The following is a 17427-nucleotide window of genomic DNA, read 5'->3' on the forward strand; positions in this document are numbered from 1 at the left end:
ACCTGCTGTTCATTACACATTGACAGTCTCTTTTGGTTTTGTAACTATGCAAAAGATAGAAACAAAAGACTACACTTTTGTTTCTACTCAGAGGCATTTTTGCATACTAATTATGTTTCAACTACACTATCATGACCTGAATATTAATATATGTTTTTCTAGAGTTGCTTGGCTATTGTCATGAACAAATATTTAGCTAAATGATAAAATACAACAAAACATCACATTTAATCTTTGTTCAGCATTGACTATATGAGAATGAAATGCAGTTTCATCTGGATTAATGAAAAGATCTAAAATTCTCTGTCTTTAAGTCAAAGGAATTATAGGCATACCTTAGAGATATTGTAGGTTGGGTTCCACGCTACTACAATAAACAAATATCTCAATAAAGCAAATCACACAAATTTTTTGGTTTGTGTTATAGAAATATCTTCTTTCCTTAAAAGTCATGAATTAACTTCTGCTAGCTTTAAACTTTTCTCCCGTAGCTTTTTTACCTCACCAAGCCTTCATAAAATTAAGAGAGTTGGCTGGGCATGGTGGATCACGCCTGTAATCCCAGCTCTTTGGGAGGCTGAGGTGGGTGGATCACGAGGTCAGGAGTTTGAGACCAGCCTGATCAACATGGTGAAACCCCATCTCTACTAAAAATACAAAAATTAGCTGGGCGTGGTAGCACGTACTGTAATCCCAGCTACTCGGGAGGCTGAGGAAGGAGAATCACTAGAACCTGGGAGGCAGAGATTGCAGTGAGCCAAGATCTCGCCACTGCACTCCAGCCTGGGCAACAGAGCAAGACTCAATATAAAAAAATAAAAAAAAATAGGAGAGTTAGGGCCTTGCTGTGGATTAGGTTTTAGCTAAAGGGAATGTTGTGGCTAATTTATCCAAACCACTCAAACTTTCTCCATATCAGCAATAAGCCTGTTTTACTTTCTTATTATTCGTGTGTTCACTGGGGTAGCACTTTTAAATTTCTTCAAGAACGTTTCCTCTGCATTCACAACTTGGCTCACTTTTTGCCACAAGAGGCCCAGCTTTTGGCCCGTCTTGGGTTCTGGCATGCCTTCCTCACTAAGCTTAATCATCTCTTGCTTTTGATTTAAAGTGAGAGATGTGCAACCCTTTCTTTCATGTGAACACTTGGGAGCCATTGTAGGGTTATTAATTAGCCTAATTTCTACATTGTTTTGTCTCACGGAAGAGGGAGGCCTGAGGAGAGAGAGGAGGAAGGGCCAGTCTGTGGAACAGGCGGAAGGAACAACATTTATTGATTACGGTTGCTGTCTGAGGTGGGCGCAGTTCGTGGTACTCCAAAACAATAATGGTAATAACATGAGAGACCACTGATCACAGATCACCATGATAGATATAATAATAATGAAGAAGTTTGAAATACTACAAGAATTATAGCAATGTGACACAGCTGTCCCACTCACATCTTGCCTTTCCTGTCTTTCCTTCATCAGACACTCTCCAAAAGTGGTCAAGGCCGCATCTCAGGTCCTCAACAGCATGTGGCAGTATCGAGATCTGAGGAGTCTCTACAAAAAGGTAAGGCTGGCTTCACCTGGGCCCTGAGCCCAAACACTCATCGCGGGGCCCTGAGACGCGTCACAGACGTGGAGGGCACTTTCCCACAGCCTCAGTCATTGAAACACAACTGAAACGAGAATCAGTCAAGAAGCCAGAAAAGAGGTGATATGTCCCCTGAGTAGCTCCTAAGATCCGTGAACTTTCTGGACTGGACAGACCCATGCTCGCAGGGTGTTACCCTAAATCATCTTACAGAAAAGAAAATAAGCTCGTTTTCCTGAGCTTCAGTATTCTACAGTAGACTACAAAGTAATGACAGAGGGATTTGGGGGGGTGGAAGCATCAACAAATGTTAACAAGTAATTTTGGAAAAAAAATATATGGAAAGAGATATATATATGGAAAGATATATATATATAAAAAGAGAGATGCAGAGCACATCATTCAGGGAATCAAGAACCATTGCAGACTAGGAACACTGAATAGGAGACTCAACTGTCTGACCCATGTCACTCCGCCCCTGAGAACCTCGCGGTGTTACTGGCCAGAGGGAAGAAGACGGTGCTTCCGGTGACAAATGTGGATCACCACGATGCTCGGCATTTGTTCACTGCACTCTCGCAAGGCAGGCAGGAATTCATATCACACACTTCCAAAGAGTCTTCACCCCCAACGTGGCTCAAAAATGCCTTAAGAGAAAAAAGTCACGTCTAGAAAGTTCCATTCAAGGCCTCATTTCCAAAATCTTCTCAATAAGGAATGCCAAACTTTACTCTTTTGTTTAGGAGGGGAGAATTTCTTTTTGACGTTTCCCAAAAGTTGTTGTTTTATTGTGACAAGCCCCACAAGCATGGGAGTTTAAATCCGAGTTAACAAATAGGGGTAGAAGGCCATGCACAGTGGCTCACACCTGTAATCCCAGCATTTTGGGAGGCTGAGGTGGGCAGATCACCTGAGGTCAGGAGTTTGAGACCAGCCTGGCCAACATGGTGAAACCCAGTCTCTACTAATAATACAAAAAAAAAAAAAAAAAAAAAAAAAGCCTGGGCGTGGTAGCAGTGCATATAATCTCAGCCACTTAGGAGGCTGAGGCAGGAGAATTGCTTGAACCCAGGAGACAGAGGTTGAGGTAAGCTGAGATCGCACTACTGGACTATCGCCTGGGCAACATAGCGAGACTCCATCTCAAAAAAATATATAGAGAGAGAGGGTAGAGGACATCACCAATAAGCAGGGAGAATGGCTTAGGCATTGGTCTCCATGCAGGGATTCAGGAAGCACAGACAGGACTGCAGAAGGGTGCCTGGGCTTCCATCAGCAACTGCCCACAGCACCCACCTGCAGCCCCCTGGCCACTTGCAGGGAGTGGGAAAGCCAAGATCATTGCTGCCTCCATCCCCATCTACAGCCCCCATCCCCCAGGTCACCAGCCACTCACTGGCCAAGGACATGGGCCCACAGTAAGGGGCTTGCATCATAGGGAACGAGACCCATCTTGCCAGAGGGAAAATTTGTCTTTTTCTAAGCAATGGGGAAAAAAATAAATATTTAATAGCTGTCTCTACTAAGTTAGAGTCTATTTCTAGACTTCCCCCAAGGCCTTTCTAACTTCCCTTAAGTATTCATTACTTTGCACTTTAAGTTTTATAAGGTGTACCCTATATATTTTTCTTTCAAAATTTTTGTGTTCCCTAAGAGCAATTGTGTTTAAGTTGAAACAGAGTGCAAAATGAAGTGGAGGTTCTAGATCAATGAGAGTCATCCCTCAGTATACACAGGGGATTGGTTCCAGGACTGTCGCAGATAGCAAAATCCGTGAATATTCAAGGCCCTGCGGAAATTAGTCAGCCTTCCTTATACATGGGTTTTGCATCTCACAAATGCTGTACTTTTTATGGGCATTTGGTTGAAAAAAAATCTGCATATTAGTGGACCCATGCAGTGTAAACCCATATGGCTCAGGGGACAACTGTTAAGTCCTTCCCGAAGCATTTTATATAACAGGTTAGCATAAGCCATTTATCTACAGTGTTTTGGCTTCCATTCTATTTTGTTTGAAATTCCTATCCCAGCATCCTTAGTTAATTCCTTCTTGAATTCCTCCAGGAGACAAATGAAGTCTCGCCCAGGAAAGAGTCCTTCAGTTAAACAGGCAGCCAGAAATAAGGAACATGGTATAAATTAGAAAGGAACTGGCCATTCTGAATCAATGGCTCCAGAAGCTCAATGAAATATTGCTGCATGAAGTAAAACCCTCTTTCCTTTAGATCCTGAACGTTTCCTGTTTGCTGAAATATACCTTCTGATACTTCTGTGCATTGTAGGGAAGCAGCTTTTAGAGACTTTCCAGACTCTTTCTTGAATAGTCATATGAGTCTTCCATCTTAATGTTTTTCATTGTTGTTAGTAGAGTTCAAAAAGCATAATTGTCTGTCTGTTTCCATGAAAAAAAAAGGATGTGTTGACAGGAATTTCATGGAGCTAAAACTCAAGAGCTGAAGATGCTATAAAATATGTTTCATTTGAAGAGATTCAAGAAGGATGGGCTGAACAAATGAATGGTGATGTTTTAGTTGACCCATGATTTAAAAATGTTGAGAAAGAGCTGTTCTTAATAATTTCCAAATTATGCAGTTGTGAAATGAAAGGAAGATCTTTGTACCCAGTATCATAAGTGCCGCTAATAGCAAAGCTCAAAATTCAAAAAAAGCTTTTCTTTTGAAAAGCTCCTTTGTGAGAAAACCAAATTCATTCATCTTTATGAATTGTTTTTAATCAGTGGTGAAATAGATTTCTATTTTGTTCTTCACTGACAATTTGCATATCATTGAAAAAAATGTCTGATCCATATCTTTTAATTATCCATGCTTCAAATCTATTTATTAAACATCTATTGTGGGCTTAGCAAAGGAAGAGTTCCAAAGGAAAACATAAGATATGGGAAGAAGGTACTAGGGGTAAAGATGAAATATGAAACTATAATTGGCAACTTCATTCAGTTTTGAATTACATACTACAGATTTTAAAGCATGAATTAAGGGAAAGAAACTTGTAGACCAAGTCTTGAGAGGCGTTTATGGAGTTTGCACAATTAGGAGGTAAGAGATAAGGACATTATGGATAAAAGGGAAAGCGTGAGGGGAGAGATGGAAATTGGATTGAGAGTTACATGTCCGTGGAACAGAATTCAGCGCCATCTGTCATGCTCATTTTCTTGTCAAACCCAGGCACAGAGGCCAGGATGTCATTTCATTAGCTCACCTACTTTATGTTACCTAGAGAGACACATTCTGATTCAAATCAGAATATTCTTCTAGCTGGGTGTATTGATTGATATAGAACTATGCTTGATTCATGCTGCATTTGGAACCAAAGCATATTTATATCATCGGAACCTTTGACTTTTGTGAAGCTTGGCCTTTTGCGTTATTTTCCCCTAAAGAAACATCAACAGGTGTAGGAGAATGTGATCACTTGCAGGCTAAAGAATGCATCACCCTTTTAAAACCAGTCTTTAGATAACCACAAAGAGAACTTCAATGTTCTGCGTCATTGCAGAGGATATTTTCTAAAGGAAAAGAGGATGTGCCATAGGAAGAGACTGGATGTCAGGGTACAAGAGAAGCAGGAGATGGAAAGTTCTTGTCTTTTTTGAACCTTGGGACTTAAAAAGAAATGAAGTGACCGAAATAATGGGGTGCTTATGTTTGACTATGGTTGGGGAACTGTCAGCATGGCTGGTTTTGAAGGACAGAAGATGGGTGAGGGGGAGGACATAGAATTAAAATATTATAGAAATCATCATGTATAAATTCTTAGATGATACCTTAATAATCTGCACAACATCTCCAAGAAGTACTTGCATTGGTTGGGACACAGGCTAAGTGTCTAACAGAGAGACCCAAAACTGTAGGAGCTGAGACTACACAGGGATCCCTTTCCCTCTTATGGAGCCATACGTGCTCAGGCAGGTGGCCCAAGGCCAGCAGGTGACCCTGATACCTGTCGCATTGCTTTGCCTTGCAAAAGAAACGTCATTCCTGCCTGTTTAAGCAAAGCACCCTGGCTCTGCCCACTTCTCATTCCAGCCCATAGGGTGAGAGAGGGGAGAGGGGAAGGCAAGTGGCACAGAAGTTGCCAGTCTCGGGCTCACACCCTGGGGTGAGAACTCAGTCCCATCACCACAGCCCCCTACCAGGGAGGATGGGGACGGGGGGCAGCATAACCGCTGCAAGGGGTTTGTGGCAGGAGAAGAAAGGCCGTACCATTCCAAAAGTCGTTTTCTTCTCAAATGGCTTTAATGTCAGCTGTAATCACAACCTAATGAGGCATGTTATCCCATTTTGGGGTAACTGTGATCATCCAAAACTTCTTACTTGTATTAAGCAACAATCTTATTATTTGCAACTTCTGTACTCCGAAATCTGTACTGGAAAAGTCTAATCTCTCTTCTCTGTAATAGCCTTCCTGGATTTGAAGCTAGCCATCTTTATCTACAAGGTCATTTCTTTTCTAGGTCTAAAATGTGTAGGAGAGGAATAGAAATATCCTCCCTCACCCAGCGCTAGGTTCATGACTGAAGCCCCCCCTAATGAAAAGCAAATTATAGTAACAAGAGAGAAGGCATACAAAATTATCTGTATAATTAGATAATTACATGAGATAGTTACATGCCAATTAATTGCATGAGAACCTCTATAAGAAAATAAAGGCCCAAAGAAACAGGTAAACTTGTGTGTTTTTATGCTTAAGTCTGATGGAGAGTGGACACCCATGGAGAAGTCTGATTGGAGGACAAAAGGGTATGATCTAATGGTGATAAACGGGGGGATCTTCCAGATTCCTCTCTGTGCCCCTGTGAGTTCAGAGATAAGGATGTTCCTTTGCTCCAGTGTAAGGAGGCACCTCTCGAATGAGGGTTTTATGACCTGCCTAAGGGAAGAAGCCTGAGAGAAAGGTGAGAGGAACCTTTCTGCCTTTGTTGTTTTCCCAAATGCCAAGGTGCCATATTTGGGGTTAGCATGTCCTAAATCCCATCACATGCTAAATTCTAATATGTCAGCCTTTCCACAACCTTCACCATGCTGTCCTTTTTTGCCAAATGCATGTAAGTTTGTTGGTGTCCCTTTGGTAATATAGCACCCCAAAATGAATGTATTCCTCCAAGCTTGTTTGAAGCAGAGGAGAATAGAACAGACTATGCTTTCCTGATGCGGGACACTCAACTTGTACTCCTAAAACTGGAGATCACATTGGTGTCTGAAAGGCTCATCCTACAATTTGGTGAAATACAAAGAGTGTATGGCCAGGGGTTCATGGCACAACCCTGCCACTTACCAGCAGCATGACCTTGGGCAGGTGACTTGAGACCCTCTGCCCATCAGTGTAAGAACTGACTTCGGGCAGTCCTTCTGCTGAAGGGTGGAACACAAAGAGTAGCCCTCTGATTTACCAGGTTTCAGATGCGCTAGGGTTGCTTGGCAGCCGGTTATCTGTACCTGATGAGCAGCCATTCCTGATGCAGAGCCGCCAGAAAAGTAAACGACCTCTTAAAATGGTCTTTGACTGTTGTTGTACCTGGCAGCATGTTCTCTGGAGGCAGCGGGACAAACCCTCGGGTCTCTGGAGGTTTGGAAGCCTGGGTCGCCATGGTGCCTTCCTTCCACTTTGTGTATCCAAGTCTGTATCTTTCCTTGACCTTTGCATCAAAGAACCTTCACAGCCTTTCATGAAGACTGCGGGCATCTCTCCCTCAATCCCACCCACCCCCTCCCTTGGTTTTCCCATCCACGACGGGAAAGCCATAATACTTGCCACAGTGGATTGCTGATGTCTCAAATAGAACAGAAGTCATCACAGCGCTTTGTAAAATGGAAAGTAACATATCCATGGGAGTTGCTGCCATTAGTTCTACAACATTTTTCCAAGTTGTTTGATTGGCAAGTGCCATCTCTGCCATCCTGTCCACAGGCAGCTGAAGGTTTGGATCCGAGGATTTCATTCTGTCATCATCATCATCACTATTCACCTCTGCCTACATTCTTACAGCTCCTTTCTCCCTGGTCTCTCTACTGTGTCTCCTCTAGTCCCTAGAGGCCTATCCAGTGTCTGCTTCCCGCAGTCTTTCTCCTTTCTCCCACGCAGCTCTGCCTGCTGGCAATATTTCTATAGGAAACAGAGTCCCATGTTTACAACTGAGAGTGCTAGGTGCTGAAAGCTGGCGATCGGAATTGAGGGGTTGCTACCTCCATGCTTCCATGCCCTTGCCTCTCCGTGCACTGCTTGCCTGGAAGACAAGCCAGGCCGTTCAAACAGACCCTGTAAAGTTACTATGGAAAGGGTCAGGGCAGTCCCTGTTGTTAAAGTGATAGATGATTTTTCCAATGTTCAGCTTATGGTCCTGAAGCTCATTTTGCTCTAAGAATCTCAAGTGCTTCAGAGAGACCAGTATCCACTCAGTATCTCTCCGAGTGAATTAAAATCCATAGTTCAGGTAGGGCATGGTGGCTCACGCCTGTAATCCCATGTAATCCCATGGATCCCAGCCCTCCCACTTTGGGAGGCCGAGGTAGGTGGATCACTTGAGGTCAGGAGTTTGAGACCAGCCTGGCCAACATGCTAAAACCCCATCTTTACTAAAAATACAAAAATTACAGGCAGTGCACGCCTGTAATCCTAGCTACTCAGGAGGCAGAGGTAGGAGAATCGCTTGAACCCAGGAGGTAGAGGCCGCAGTGAGCAGAGATCACGCCACTGCACTCCAGCCTGGGTGACAGAGTAAGGCCCTGTCTCAAAAAATAAAAATAAATAATAAATAAAATCCATAGTTCCTAAGTGTATGGATCAAATCTCACAGGTAGATCAGATGTCAGACCCAACCTCTTGTTGGCAAGCAGTGGGGTTAGAAACCTCCTAATATTGATGGCCTGGTGTTTTTATGGTTGTGCCACCCTCTACTCCACCGCACATACAATGTTGGTATCTTGCACAGTGAGCTCATGTCTTGAAAAATACCAAACTGCCTGTGCTTGAAACAGAGTAAGATCATATTTCTCTGAATACAGATACTGTATCTGCTCTTGCCTTTATGATGAGAGAAAGAAAACGTAAAACTAATCTTTCAATATCCTTCCTTTTATTGTCAGAGAAGATAGACTCTCAGGTTGCACAGCAAGTGAAGAATGAGCTTTGATGGGAGTGGAGTCATGCCCTTCATGGCCTGTCTCACACCAGGCTCTCTTTCCTTACCTCTCTTGGATTCATTTCATTAGCTCTTGCCACCATTGCACTCACAAAACAAGAAATCAATAAGTAATTATAGATGGGTAAGGGAATGCCTGTAGATTTCCTCAAATGTCCAAACCAGAGTGGATGAAGGAGTGAATACAGCCTTTTGTCATCTTTCACAGCTTGCTTATGGGAGACTGATCACTCTACATAGATGAGCCAGTAGCCCATGGCCCTGCAAGCGGAAGTGATGTTCTCATGTTTAACATCACTCCAGTACCCTCATCTGCTGGACATTTGAAAAACAATACCATATTCCAGTGAGAATTAGAAAGATACTTTGAAATAATGTCGAGGAAAAACACAATATAGTCAAAATTCAAAATTTTGATGTTTAAGCTTTGCAGTATGAAGAGTGAGGAATATTGAAGGGCTTTAATATGTCTTCCAATATGTTGCCATTTTGAGAATTAATAGATTCTACTTTCTGGGTATCTAAGATAGGGATGAAAAAGTAGTAAATCCTCTATAGAAATAAATTAAACTACTAAATGTAGAGCTGTCATTTTATCAAGGAAATTGCTTAACGGGAATTTATTAATCTTCCTACTGTGCTGGAAAATTCTTCAACAACAGATTATTGGAAGAACATAAGGACTTTCAGCCAGATTTTAAAACAACCCAAGGCTGGTGTCCACAAGGTTCGCAATTGTAGCTCCTCAAGTTCTTTCTTTTCTAAATCACTTGATGTCAAGTTAGGGTAGAAAACAAAAAGGCTAAGGTTAAACTCAGCTACCATACTGCCTCCTCCATAAATCTGGACATTTGCTTGTTGATGTTTGGTATTGACAAAGAAGGTCTTTCTTCACGAAGTCTCCTGACCTCTCTGAGACAATTCTCAGACACTCATCATATGATATCTGTCCAAAAGCAAAGGCACAAATGGGAACAGAAGCAAAAATCAATTGTGCAAAAGTGGAAATCAATGCACATGGCAGTTGCTAAACAAGAAGTGACTAACTTACAGCTGTTGCTGGGATAGATCCCCAAGTCAGGGGAAATCCCATATAGCAGTACCCAAACTAAACACTTCCTCTGTAATTCCACCCTTTTACAAGGCTTCACTCATAACATTTTGAATCAAAACCTACAAAAATACCCCAGAGACAAAAGGCAGAATCAAAGGACCAGATCAGGAGCTAGTAAACTCGGTAAGTTTAATGTAAGTCTACATCCATTCTTCTTACTTACTTTAGGGCAGTTAACTCAAACTTACTCCCTCGTTTTCTGGTGGATCCAGTAGACTGGGTGATATCACGTCTATGAGAACTCAGTGTGCTTGAGAGACAGCACGATCAGTTTCTTCTCTCTTCCCAGCTCCGTCTCCTCTCCCTCCCCTTCTCATAAGCTGCGGCTTCCATGTCTCAATGCCTCCCAACAAGGTTGAGGTAAGTGAGAAAGGAGACTCAAGAGGAGGAGAGCAGAACCTGACCATCTTGGTTCCATCCTGGCTCTGGTACACTCTGCCCATAGGAGATGTCTCCTGGCTAACTCCATCTCTCATGGGGGCAGTGGGGTGGGTTGCTCAGAAGTACCACCATGCAACCAAGGACCTCCCAACTGGGGATGCCTGACCTCCTCAGCCATCTGCCTCAGAATCTCAGTTGGCCTCAGACTACACACAGGCCAGGGAAGACACCAATTTTGTGCCCCTGTAGCTTTTGTTGTTTTGGAAGTCTATTTAAGAAGAAGAGTACACTTTATGAATATAAAATTAGGTACAGACCCTGGAAGGGGCCCATGCAGTGGGTGGGCATGAAAGTTCATGGCTCCACGGTCAATTCATCTCTGGTGCTGAATCTCTGTATCATCCTGCTAATGCCACTGAAGACACCAGGCCCTGCCACCCCCAAACTTCAGGGAGCTCATGGTGAAACTCTTTACATAGTCCACTTTCTGGGCTTCTGGAGAGGGAGGGTGAGGAATCCCCAACCAATTGATTACTTCCAAGGAAGTTTTCACCACCAGCCACTTCCACCCTCAGCCTAATATACAATCTGGAGTTGAGTCATATGCTAATACTGCAGAACCCTATTTTGTCCACCACTTTTGCAGCTCCAAGTGGAGGGTCTAACATTTCGAGAAAGTGGGGCAAGGGGGCATCTATTATTCTTTGCCTTGCTTGAGACCTTAGCCAGAACAGAGACAATAAGGAAATTACATTAATATCCTGGCATAGTACCTTATCACCAGTATTTAATTATCTACAAGTTCTCTAGAGAATCTGTTTCCTTGCCTTTTCCAGCTTCTAAAGGCTGCCTGCATTCCTTGGCTGGTGGCCTCCTCCTCCACCATCAGAGGCAGCAGTGCAGCATCTTTGAAATTTCTTTACTTCCGTCGTCGTACTGCCTGCTCTGTGACCGCCCGAGTCTCTCGTATAAGAAACAACCCTTGAGATTACATCGGGCCTCCTGGGATATTCACAATGATCTCTCCCTTTCAAGGTCTTTAACTTCATCACATCTGCAAAGTCCCTTTGGCCATTTAAGGTTGCATATTCACTGGTTCTGGGAATTAGGATGGTTACATCTTCTATGGGGCAGACAGCATTATTCAGCCTCCCACTCCCTCTCACGTAAAAACCTGAGTATAATGGTCAAAGTCTGATATAACGCCTGCCAGAGCCAGGGGTTTGGCTCCTCCTGACTCCATGCTTACCACCTCTGGAGTGTTGCCCTCATCTGTATTATCCACATTGACTATCAGTCTGCCCACATTGAAAACAACTGGAATGGAAAAGAGCCGGGGAGGGCATGCGTTTTTCTTTTAGAGACATGCCTTTGTAAATACTTCCAGTTCTTAATCAAGTGGCCACCTACGTCTCCCTGTCTAGGGGCTTCACTGAAAAGCAGAGTTTCTATTACAGGGTGCGAAAGTGAAGAAAAGGCTACGGAGATGTTCATTCCCTGGACATCCATGCTATGTGTGCACCAGCACCTGTGCTCCTTTTGAGTATCTGTGCCCAGTTTTTATAAAAGCCACATTCTTGGGAGATCCCACAGTGCTGTCATTTCACTGGAAATACTTCTACAGTAATTACCAATTGGCTTTAACCTTGAAAACGGCCCCAAGTCCATGACTCCTTTGCCCTATGCAGGGAGGCCAGCTAGTTCAATGCAAAGAGAACTGTACGTTTTCAGACTCTGTTTTGTAGCTGGAACAATATAAGAACATTAGCAACAACCAAGGGAAGAAGTGAGGTCACAGAACGTGGAACTGCCTCATATGATTCTTGCTGTTGCCACGTGTCCTGTCATAACCCCATGCCCATGACAGGCTGCCAGTAGTTCCTGAGGTTAAAGCTGGGTGAACTTACAGTTCCCATATACTGCTCTGAGAGAGCTGTTCATGGCATCCTCACCGCCAGTGCTCCATTTAACTGGATGACATATTGACCACTGGTAAGATATGTAGCATAAAATAAAAGTATGCAGCAGTTGGGTTTTTCTCTATGCCAGTCAATGCGATAGTACCCCCATTTTCTTTTTTTTTTTTTTTTTTTTTTTTTTTTTTTTTTGGAGACGGAGTCTCGCTCTGTCACCCAGGCTGGAGTGCAGTGGCGCAATCTCAGCTCACTGCAAGCTCCGCCTCCCGGGTTCACGCCATTCTCCTGCCTCAGCCTCCCGAGTAGCTGGGACTACAGGCGCCCGCCACTGCGCCCGGCTAATTTTTTGTATTTTTAGTAGAGACGGGGTTTCACCATGGTCTCGATCTCCTGACCTTGTGATCCGCCCGCCTCGGCCTCCCAAAGTGCTGGGATTACAGGCGTGAGCCACCGCGCCCGGCCGTACCCCCATTTTCTTATTCTCCTTAATACCATGTGATTTCTCTTAGAGCAGTCCTGTCAATCCTACAAGCAAATGGCCACTCCTAGTAACTTACATTCATTCATTCATTCAATGCATATTTACTGAGTACCTGCTAGATCCTCCGCTCCCTTCTAGGTTCTGGAAATTCCGAAGTGGATGCACCCATATTGGGTTAGCTTTCCCCAATTACATAGTGGCATGCATTTTAACAATTATTTCTTGATAGTTTCACTTTATGCTTATTTTCTCCTGATATTGTCAGTTTTCCTCCTTCCTGTTTCTTCATCCTCTCCCTCTGGTCATTCTTCCCCTAGAGATACATATGCTCTTCATGCTTCTATCTTACAATGTTTGAAAAATGTCCTCTCCCCATCCTTTTCCATCTTCTGCCTTTTCCATCTTCTTCACTTTCTGCTCTCCCATGGTCCAGCTTTCACAATGAGGTTTCTAGGAAGGCTGGAGTTCATTCATGGTGCCTTTCTCACTTTCCGTTGTACTCATCAACCCCTAGCAGTCAGTCCTCATGCCTCCATGGAAAGGGCTCCTAACTGCAGCGTTCGACGAGTCTCATTGCCTGTGTGACTTAGGGAGGGCTCCCCACTGTAACACGCAGATCGAAACATCTAATGATCCAACTACACGAAAGTTTATTTTCTTGCTTCTGTAGTCATCCGGGACAGGTGTTCAAGTAGACAGGTCAGCTCTTCTCCATGTGGTCACTCAGGACCCAGACTCCTCCTTCCATCTGTGGCTCTGGCACGCCGTAAGACCTGCAGCTATCCCTGGCAACACACATGCCCACTGCCCCACCTCCGTTGGCTAGATCTCCATCGCATGGGTGTGAAAGGCTGCCACATGGCAGGAGAGGCTGGGACGTGTGGTCTAGATGGGTATCCAGGAAGAAAAGGCCATGGACTGGGGAGGCCCTGACACATCTTCCTCTGTTAAACAGCCTCCTCTCGGGCTGCTTTGTCACTACTTTTATTTTTATCTACCTGGCAAGCCGCCCCTTCTCAGTCTTTTTTGCCAACACCCTAGTCCTGGTCTTCCCTGCAGCATCCTTGTTTGGGACCCTATATCTGCTAATGTAGATGATCTCATCTGCTCTCACATTTTGTTTTCTTTTGTTTTGTTTTTGTTGTTGTTTTTGTTTTTGTTTTCACAGAACCTGTCTCATGAGAACCTCACAGCATATAGGCAAGATCCCTTCACAAAGCATTACCATCTTAAGACTATTGTTTTTTAATTATACTTTGAGTTCTGGGATACATGTGCAGAAAGTGCGGGTTTGTTACATAAGTATACACATGCCATGGTGGTTTGCTGCACCCTCCCATGGTTTTTAAATGCATTTGAGGACTAGTTGTATCCACATTTATTTCTCTATCTGGTCTTAACTATTGAACACTAAACCCACCCATACAACTACCCCTATGACATCTGCACTTAGGTAGCTCATCAGCTCTAACTGTCCATACATCCAGTGCTTAGCTCTCAGTATATTCCCCAAATCTATTCTTCTTCCGTGGTTGCCCATCTCAGTAAATAGCACCTAACCCACCTTGTTGTTCTTTTCAGAAATCTGAGAGTTATCCAACTAATACTTCCTTCTTTCTTATCTCCACTCTATCTTTCGCAAACCCTGATGATATATTTCCCAAATATCTCCCATACCCAACTATGTCTCCCATCCTTTCTTCCATCATCATCTGTCCCTGGTCCTGGTACAATATTACTGCCTAATTGGTTTTCTGGAATCAATGTTACCATCTTCAGTCTATTTTCCATTAAGCATTCAGAATATACGTTTAAAAGTCCCAATCTGACCTGGCCTTTCTCCTGATTAAAACTCTTCAGTACCTTCCAGTTTCTCACAAAGTCCTGCTCACCTCCCTGCGCTGACTTCCCTCCACCCTGCCTGTGATCGCTTTGCCTCAACCCACACTGTTCTTGCTTCCCCTGGCTCTTCCTTTTCAGGCACAAAGCTGTTTCCACCTCAGAGCCTCGGCATTGCCTGGACACAAGTCAGTTCCTCCCCCAGGAATGCCTCCCCTTCTCTCCCTCCAAGCCTGGTTATTGCTGCCCCAGTGTAACTATAACCTTTCCAGAAAACTTCCCTGACTTTCTCCAGCTCTCTAAGGCTAATAGCAGTCCTTCCCAATAACCTGTACTTTTCCTTCATGGCTCTTACAACCTGGCTGTATGAAGCATGATGTGATCATGCTTTGAACACCTGTTTCTCCTTCATCTTCCCCTCAACAGCCATGCCAGTCTTTCTCTGTTCTTGTCCTGTGCCCAGCATGGTGCTAGCTACTTACTAATTGTTATTGAATAAAAGCTACCCCAGAGTGTAAGCCTAGCAGAGTAGCAGAGGGCATGTTCAATGACTCTGCTTCCATTCACATTTTCAGAAGCTTTTTTTTTTTTTTTTTTTGAGAAGGAGTTTCGCTCTTGTTGCCCAGACTGGAGTGTAATGGCTTGATCTCAGCTTACTGCAACCTCTGCCTCCCTAGTTCAAACAATTCTCCTGCCTCAGCCTCCTGAGTAGCTGGGATTACAGGCATGTGCCACCATGCCCGGGTAATTTTGTATTTTTACTAGAGACAGGGTTTCTCCATGTTTCTCAGGCTGATCTCGAACTCCCGATCTCAGGTGATCTGCCCACCTTGGCCTCTCAAAGTGCTGGAATTACAGGCATTAGCCACTGCGCCCAGCCTGTCAGAAGCATTTTGAAGTAGACTAGAATACAGAGAACCTGAAGTTGAGACCCAGGGTAAACATCGAATTTGTTCACCAGTGATAAGTATATATGTAAAATAGCTGACTATTCAAATGATATATTATAAACTAGACATTTGGATTCCTAAATCTGAAGACTGGACTGTTTAGTTTTATCCCGAACTTAACTTTGCAGTACTAATTGAAACACAGAGGACATTGTTAAAACTCATCCAAGTCAAATCTTTGTTTTAAGGCCTCAAAAGCAAAGCCAGGGAGGTAAGAGGACTGGTTTGGTCTTATTTCAATTTCCTAGGTGTTTTCATTTCTTTGTTTGTTTTGGTTTTTTGCATCCATTGGTCCCTATTAACTCCTAGCGGTTAACAGTGGTATACTTTCTTCTACTAAATCATATACATTTTTTCCAAGTTTTCAAATCTTCTTGGTTACACTGGTTCTTTAGAATTAGCCCAGTAGCAGTAAATTGAATTCCTAAAACAGATTTACACAGTATTTGCTTTTAAAAGATGGTGTTGCACAGATCCTTATGCTTATATGTACTGTACCTTTAAGTATCCAAATCAATTTAATTAAATTTCATTAGAAGCAACAGAGCTGAAACAAACTAATGAAAGCTACTGGTATGTCACGTGGTATTTATTTGTACATTAAGCCGCAAATACTCCCTTTTGGCCCTTAAAATTTAGTTTAAATATTTAACTCTAATAGCTTTTGGAATTGTTGATGGAATTAGTTTTAATGAATCTTTAACAAACAGTTTACCTTAAAAATAGATGGAAGCTTGTTTTATTACAGCAGAGATGAGCGGAAAGTTTTGTAGTTAACCAAAATCTGGCTTGGTCTTTAGTCACACAGACAGTGCATCAGAATATTCTGCCTCCCATTTATTGTATTTAATACCTTTTCTTGAAATAAGGATGTATATATATAAATACCACTAATTTGAAATATTTTTATTCTCTGCTTAATGTGATTACATTAACAGGTTTGTTCCACTCAAAAATGACTGGAAAACTGGTACAATTCTGAACAATCAAGCTTTTGATACGTGAGCATTAATATCTTAGCTGGTTACCTAAGGCAACGACTTCTGTTTTGACTTTCGTTTGAAAAGTAGGTCCCCAGCGAAGTAGTCTTGCTTATGAATGTAAGTACCAAGCCCTGAGTGTTACAGGCTGATGCATGGGTGAGCTTGGGTTGCTAAAAGCCCAACAGATTTTTACCACACTTTCCTTTATATCTCAAGTCACTTAAAAAAAAAAAAAATTAGAATTGACAAGCTTTATGGGCTGTAGAGCCTCCAAAGACAGCTAAGGTGAAAGGCTTGGGTTTGTGACTTCGGTACCAAATAATCTGTACATAGCCACTGAGGAATCCTTGCTTAGAGGCCAAATAAATCTTGCTAGATTAAAAAAGTTCCAGAACTGTTTAAAAACCAAGGAGAAAAAGGCCATAAACGGGCCAACAGTATCCTAGTCATTATTTTGCATTCCAATTAATATCCCCAGTAGAAATAAACAAGCATTGTTCATTTTCAAAGTTAATTGTTTATTGAAGCTCCTGGGTCAGAGAAGTCTCTTATAAGAAAATAGTTGATGAATCTAACTTCTAAGGATAGAAGACAAAGTTTCCAAAACTCTCTTTGGAAACAAAATTATCAATAGAAACATCGACATTGACCATATCATCACAGCTGTGGCTATTCACTGGGTCACCCTCCATCCCACTGGGGTCAAGTTTCTAAAAGTTGTCTTCCAGGAGCAGGATCAGAGGCCACCATGCACGTAACTCAAAATTCCATTTTCTGCTAAATCTTATCTGTTGAAACACATTAATAAGGATTTGGTATTCAGCCTATTTTCTTTCCCCCGTAATCACCAAATCCACTCAACCTTCATTTTAGCAGCCCTTGAAATATTTACTCTCCCCTCCCACCTTCTCTGTAAACTCTATCACATGGAATGAGCCAACTTCTCTCTCTAATCCCCTTTCCTCCACCTCCATCAAGGAGTATCGTTCTCCATCCTTTCTGTGATTCAGCAAAAGTAGGGTG

General features: G+C 42.9%; 1 protein-coding gene across 4 annotated transcripts in view; it reads left to right on the forward strand.

Annotated features, from left to right (window-relative positions):
• Nucleotides 1-17427, forward strand: part of CTNND2 (catenin delta 2) — a 928193-nt gene that overhangs the window by 881149 nt on the left and 29617 nt on the right. For all 4 annotated transcript variants that reach the window (XM_007961220.3, XM_007961217.3, XM_007961219.3 and 1 more), the window contains one exon: nucleotides 1473-1557. In XM_007961220.3, coding sequence (XP_007959411.2) covers nucleotides 1473-1557 — 85 coding nt within the window. The remainder of the gene's footprint in view (nucleotides 1-1472; nucleotides 1558-17427) is intronic.

This window comes from Chlorocebus sabaeus, chromosome 4 (genome assembly GCF_047675955.1).
Source record: "Chlorocebus sabaeus isolate Y175 chromosome 4, mChlSab1.0.hap1, whole genome shotgun sequence".
NCBI classification, from domain to species: domain Eukaryota; kingdom Metazoa; phylum Chordata; class Mammalia; order Primates; family Cercopithecidae; genus Chlorocebus; species Chlorocebus sabaeus.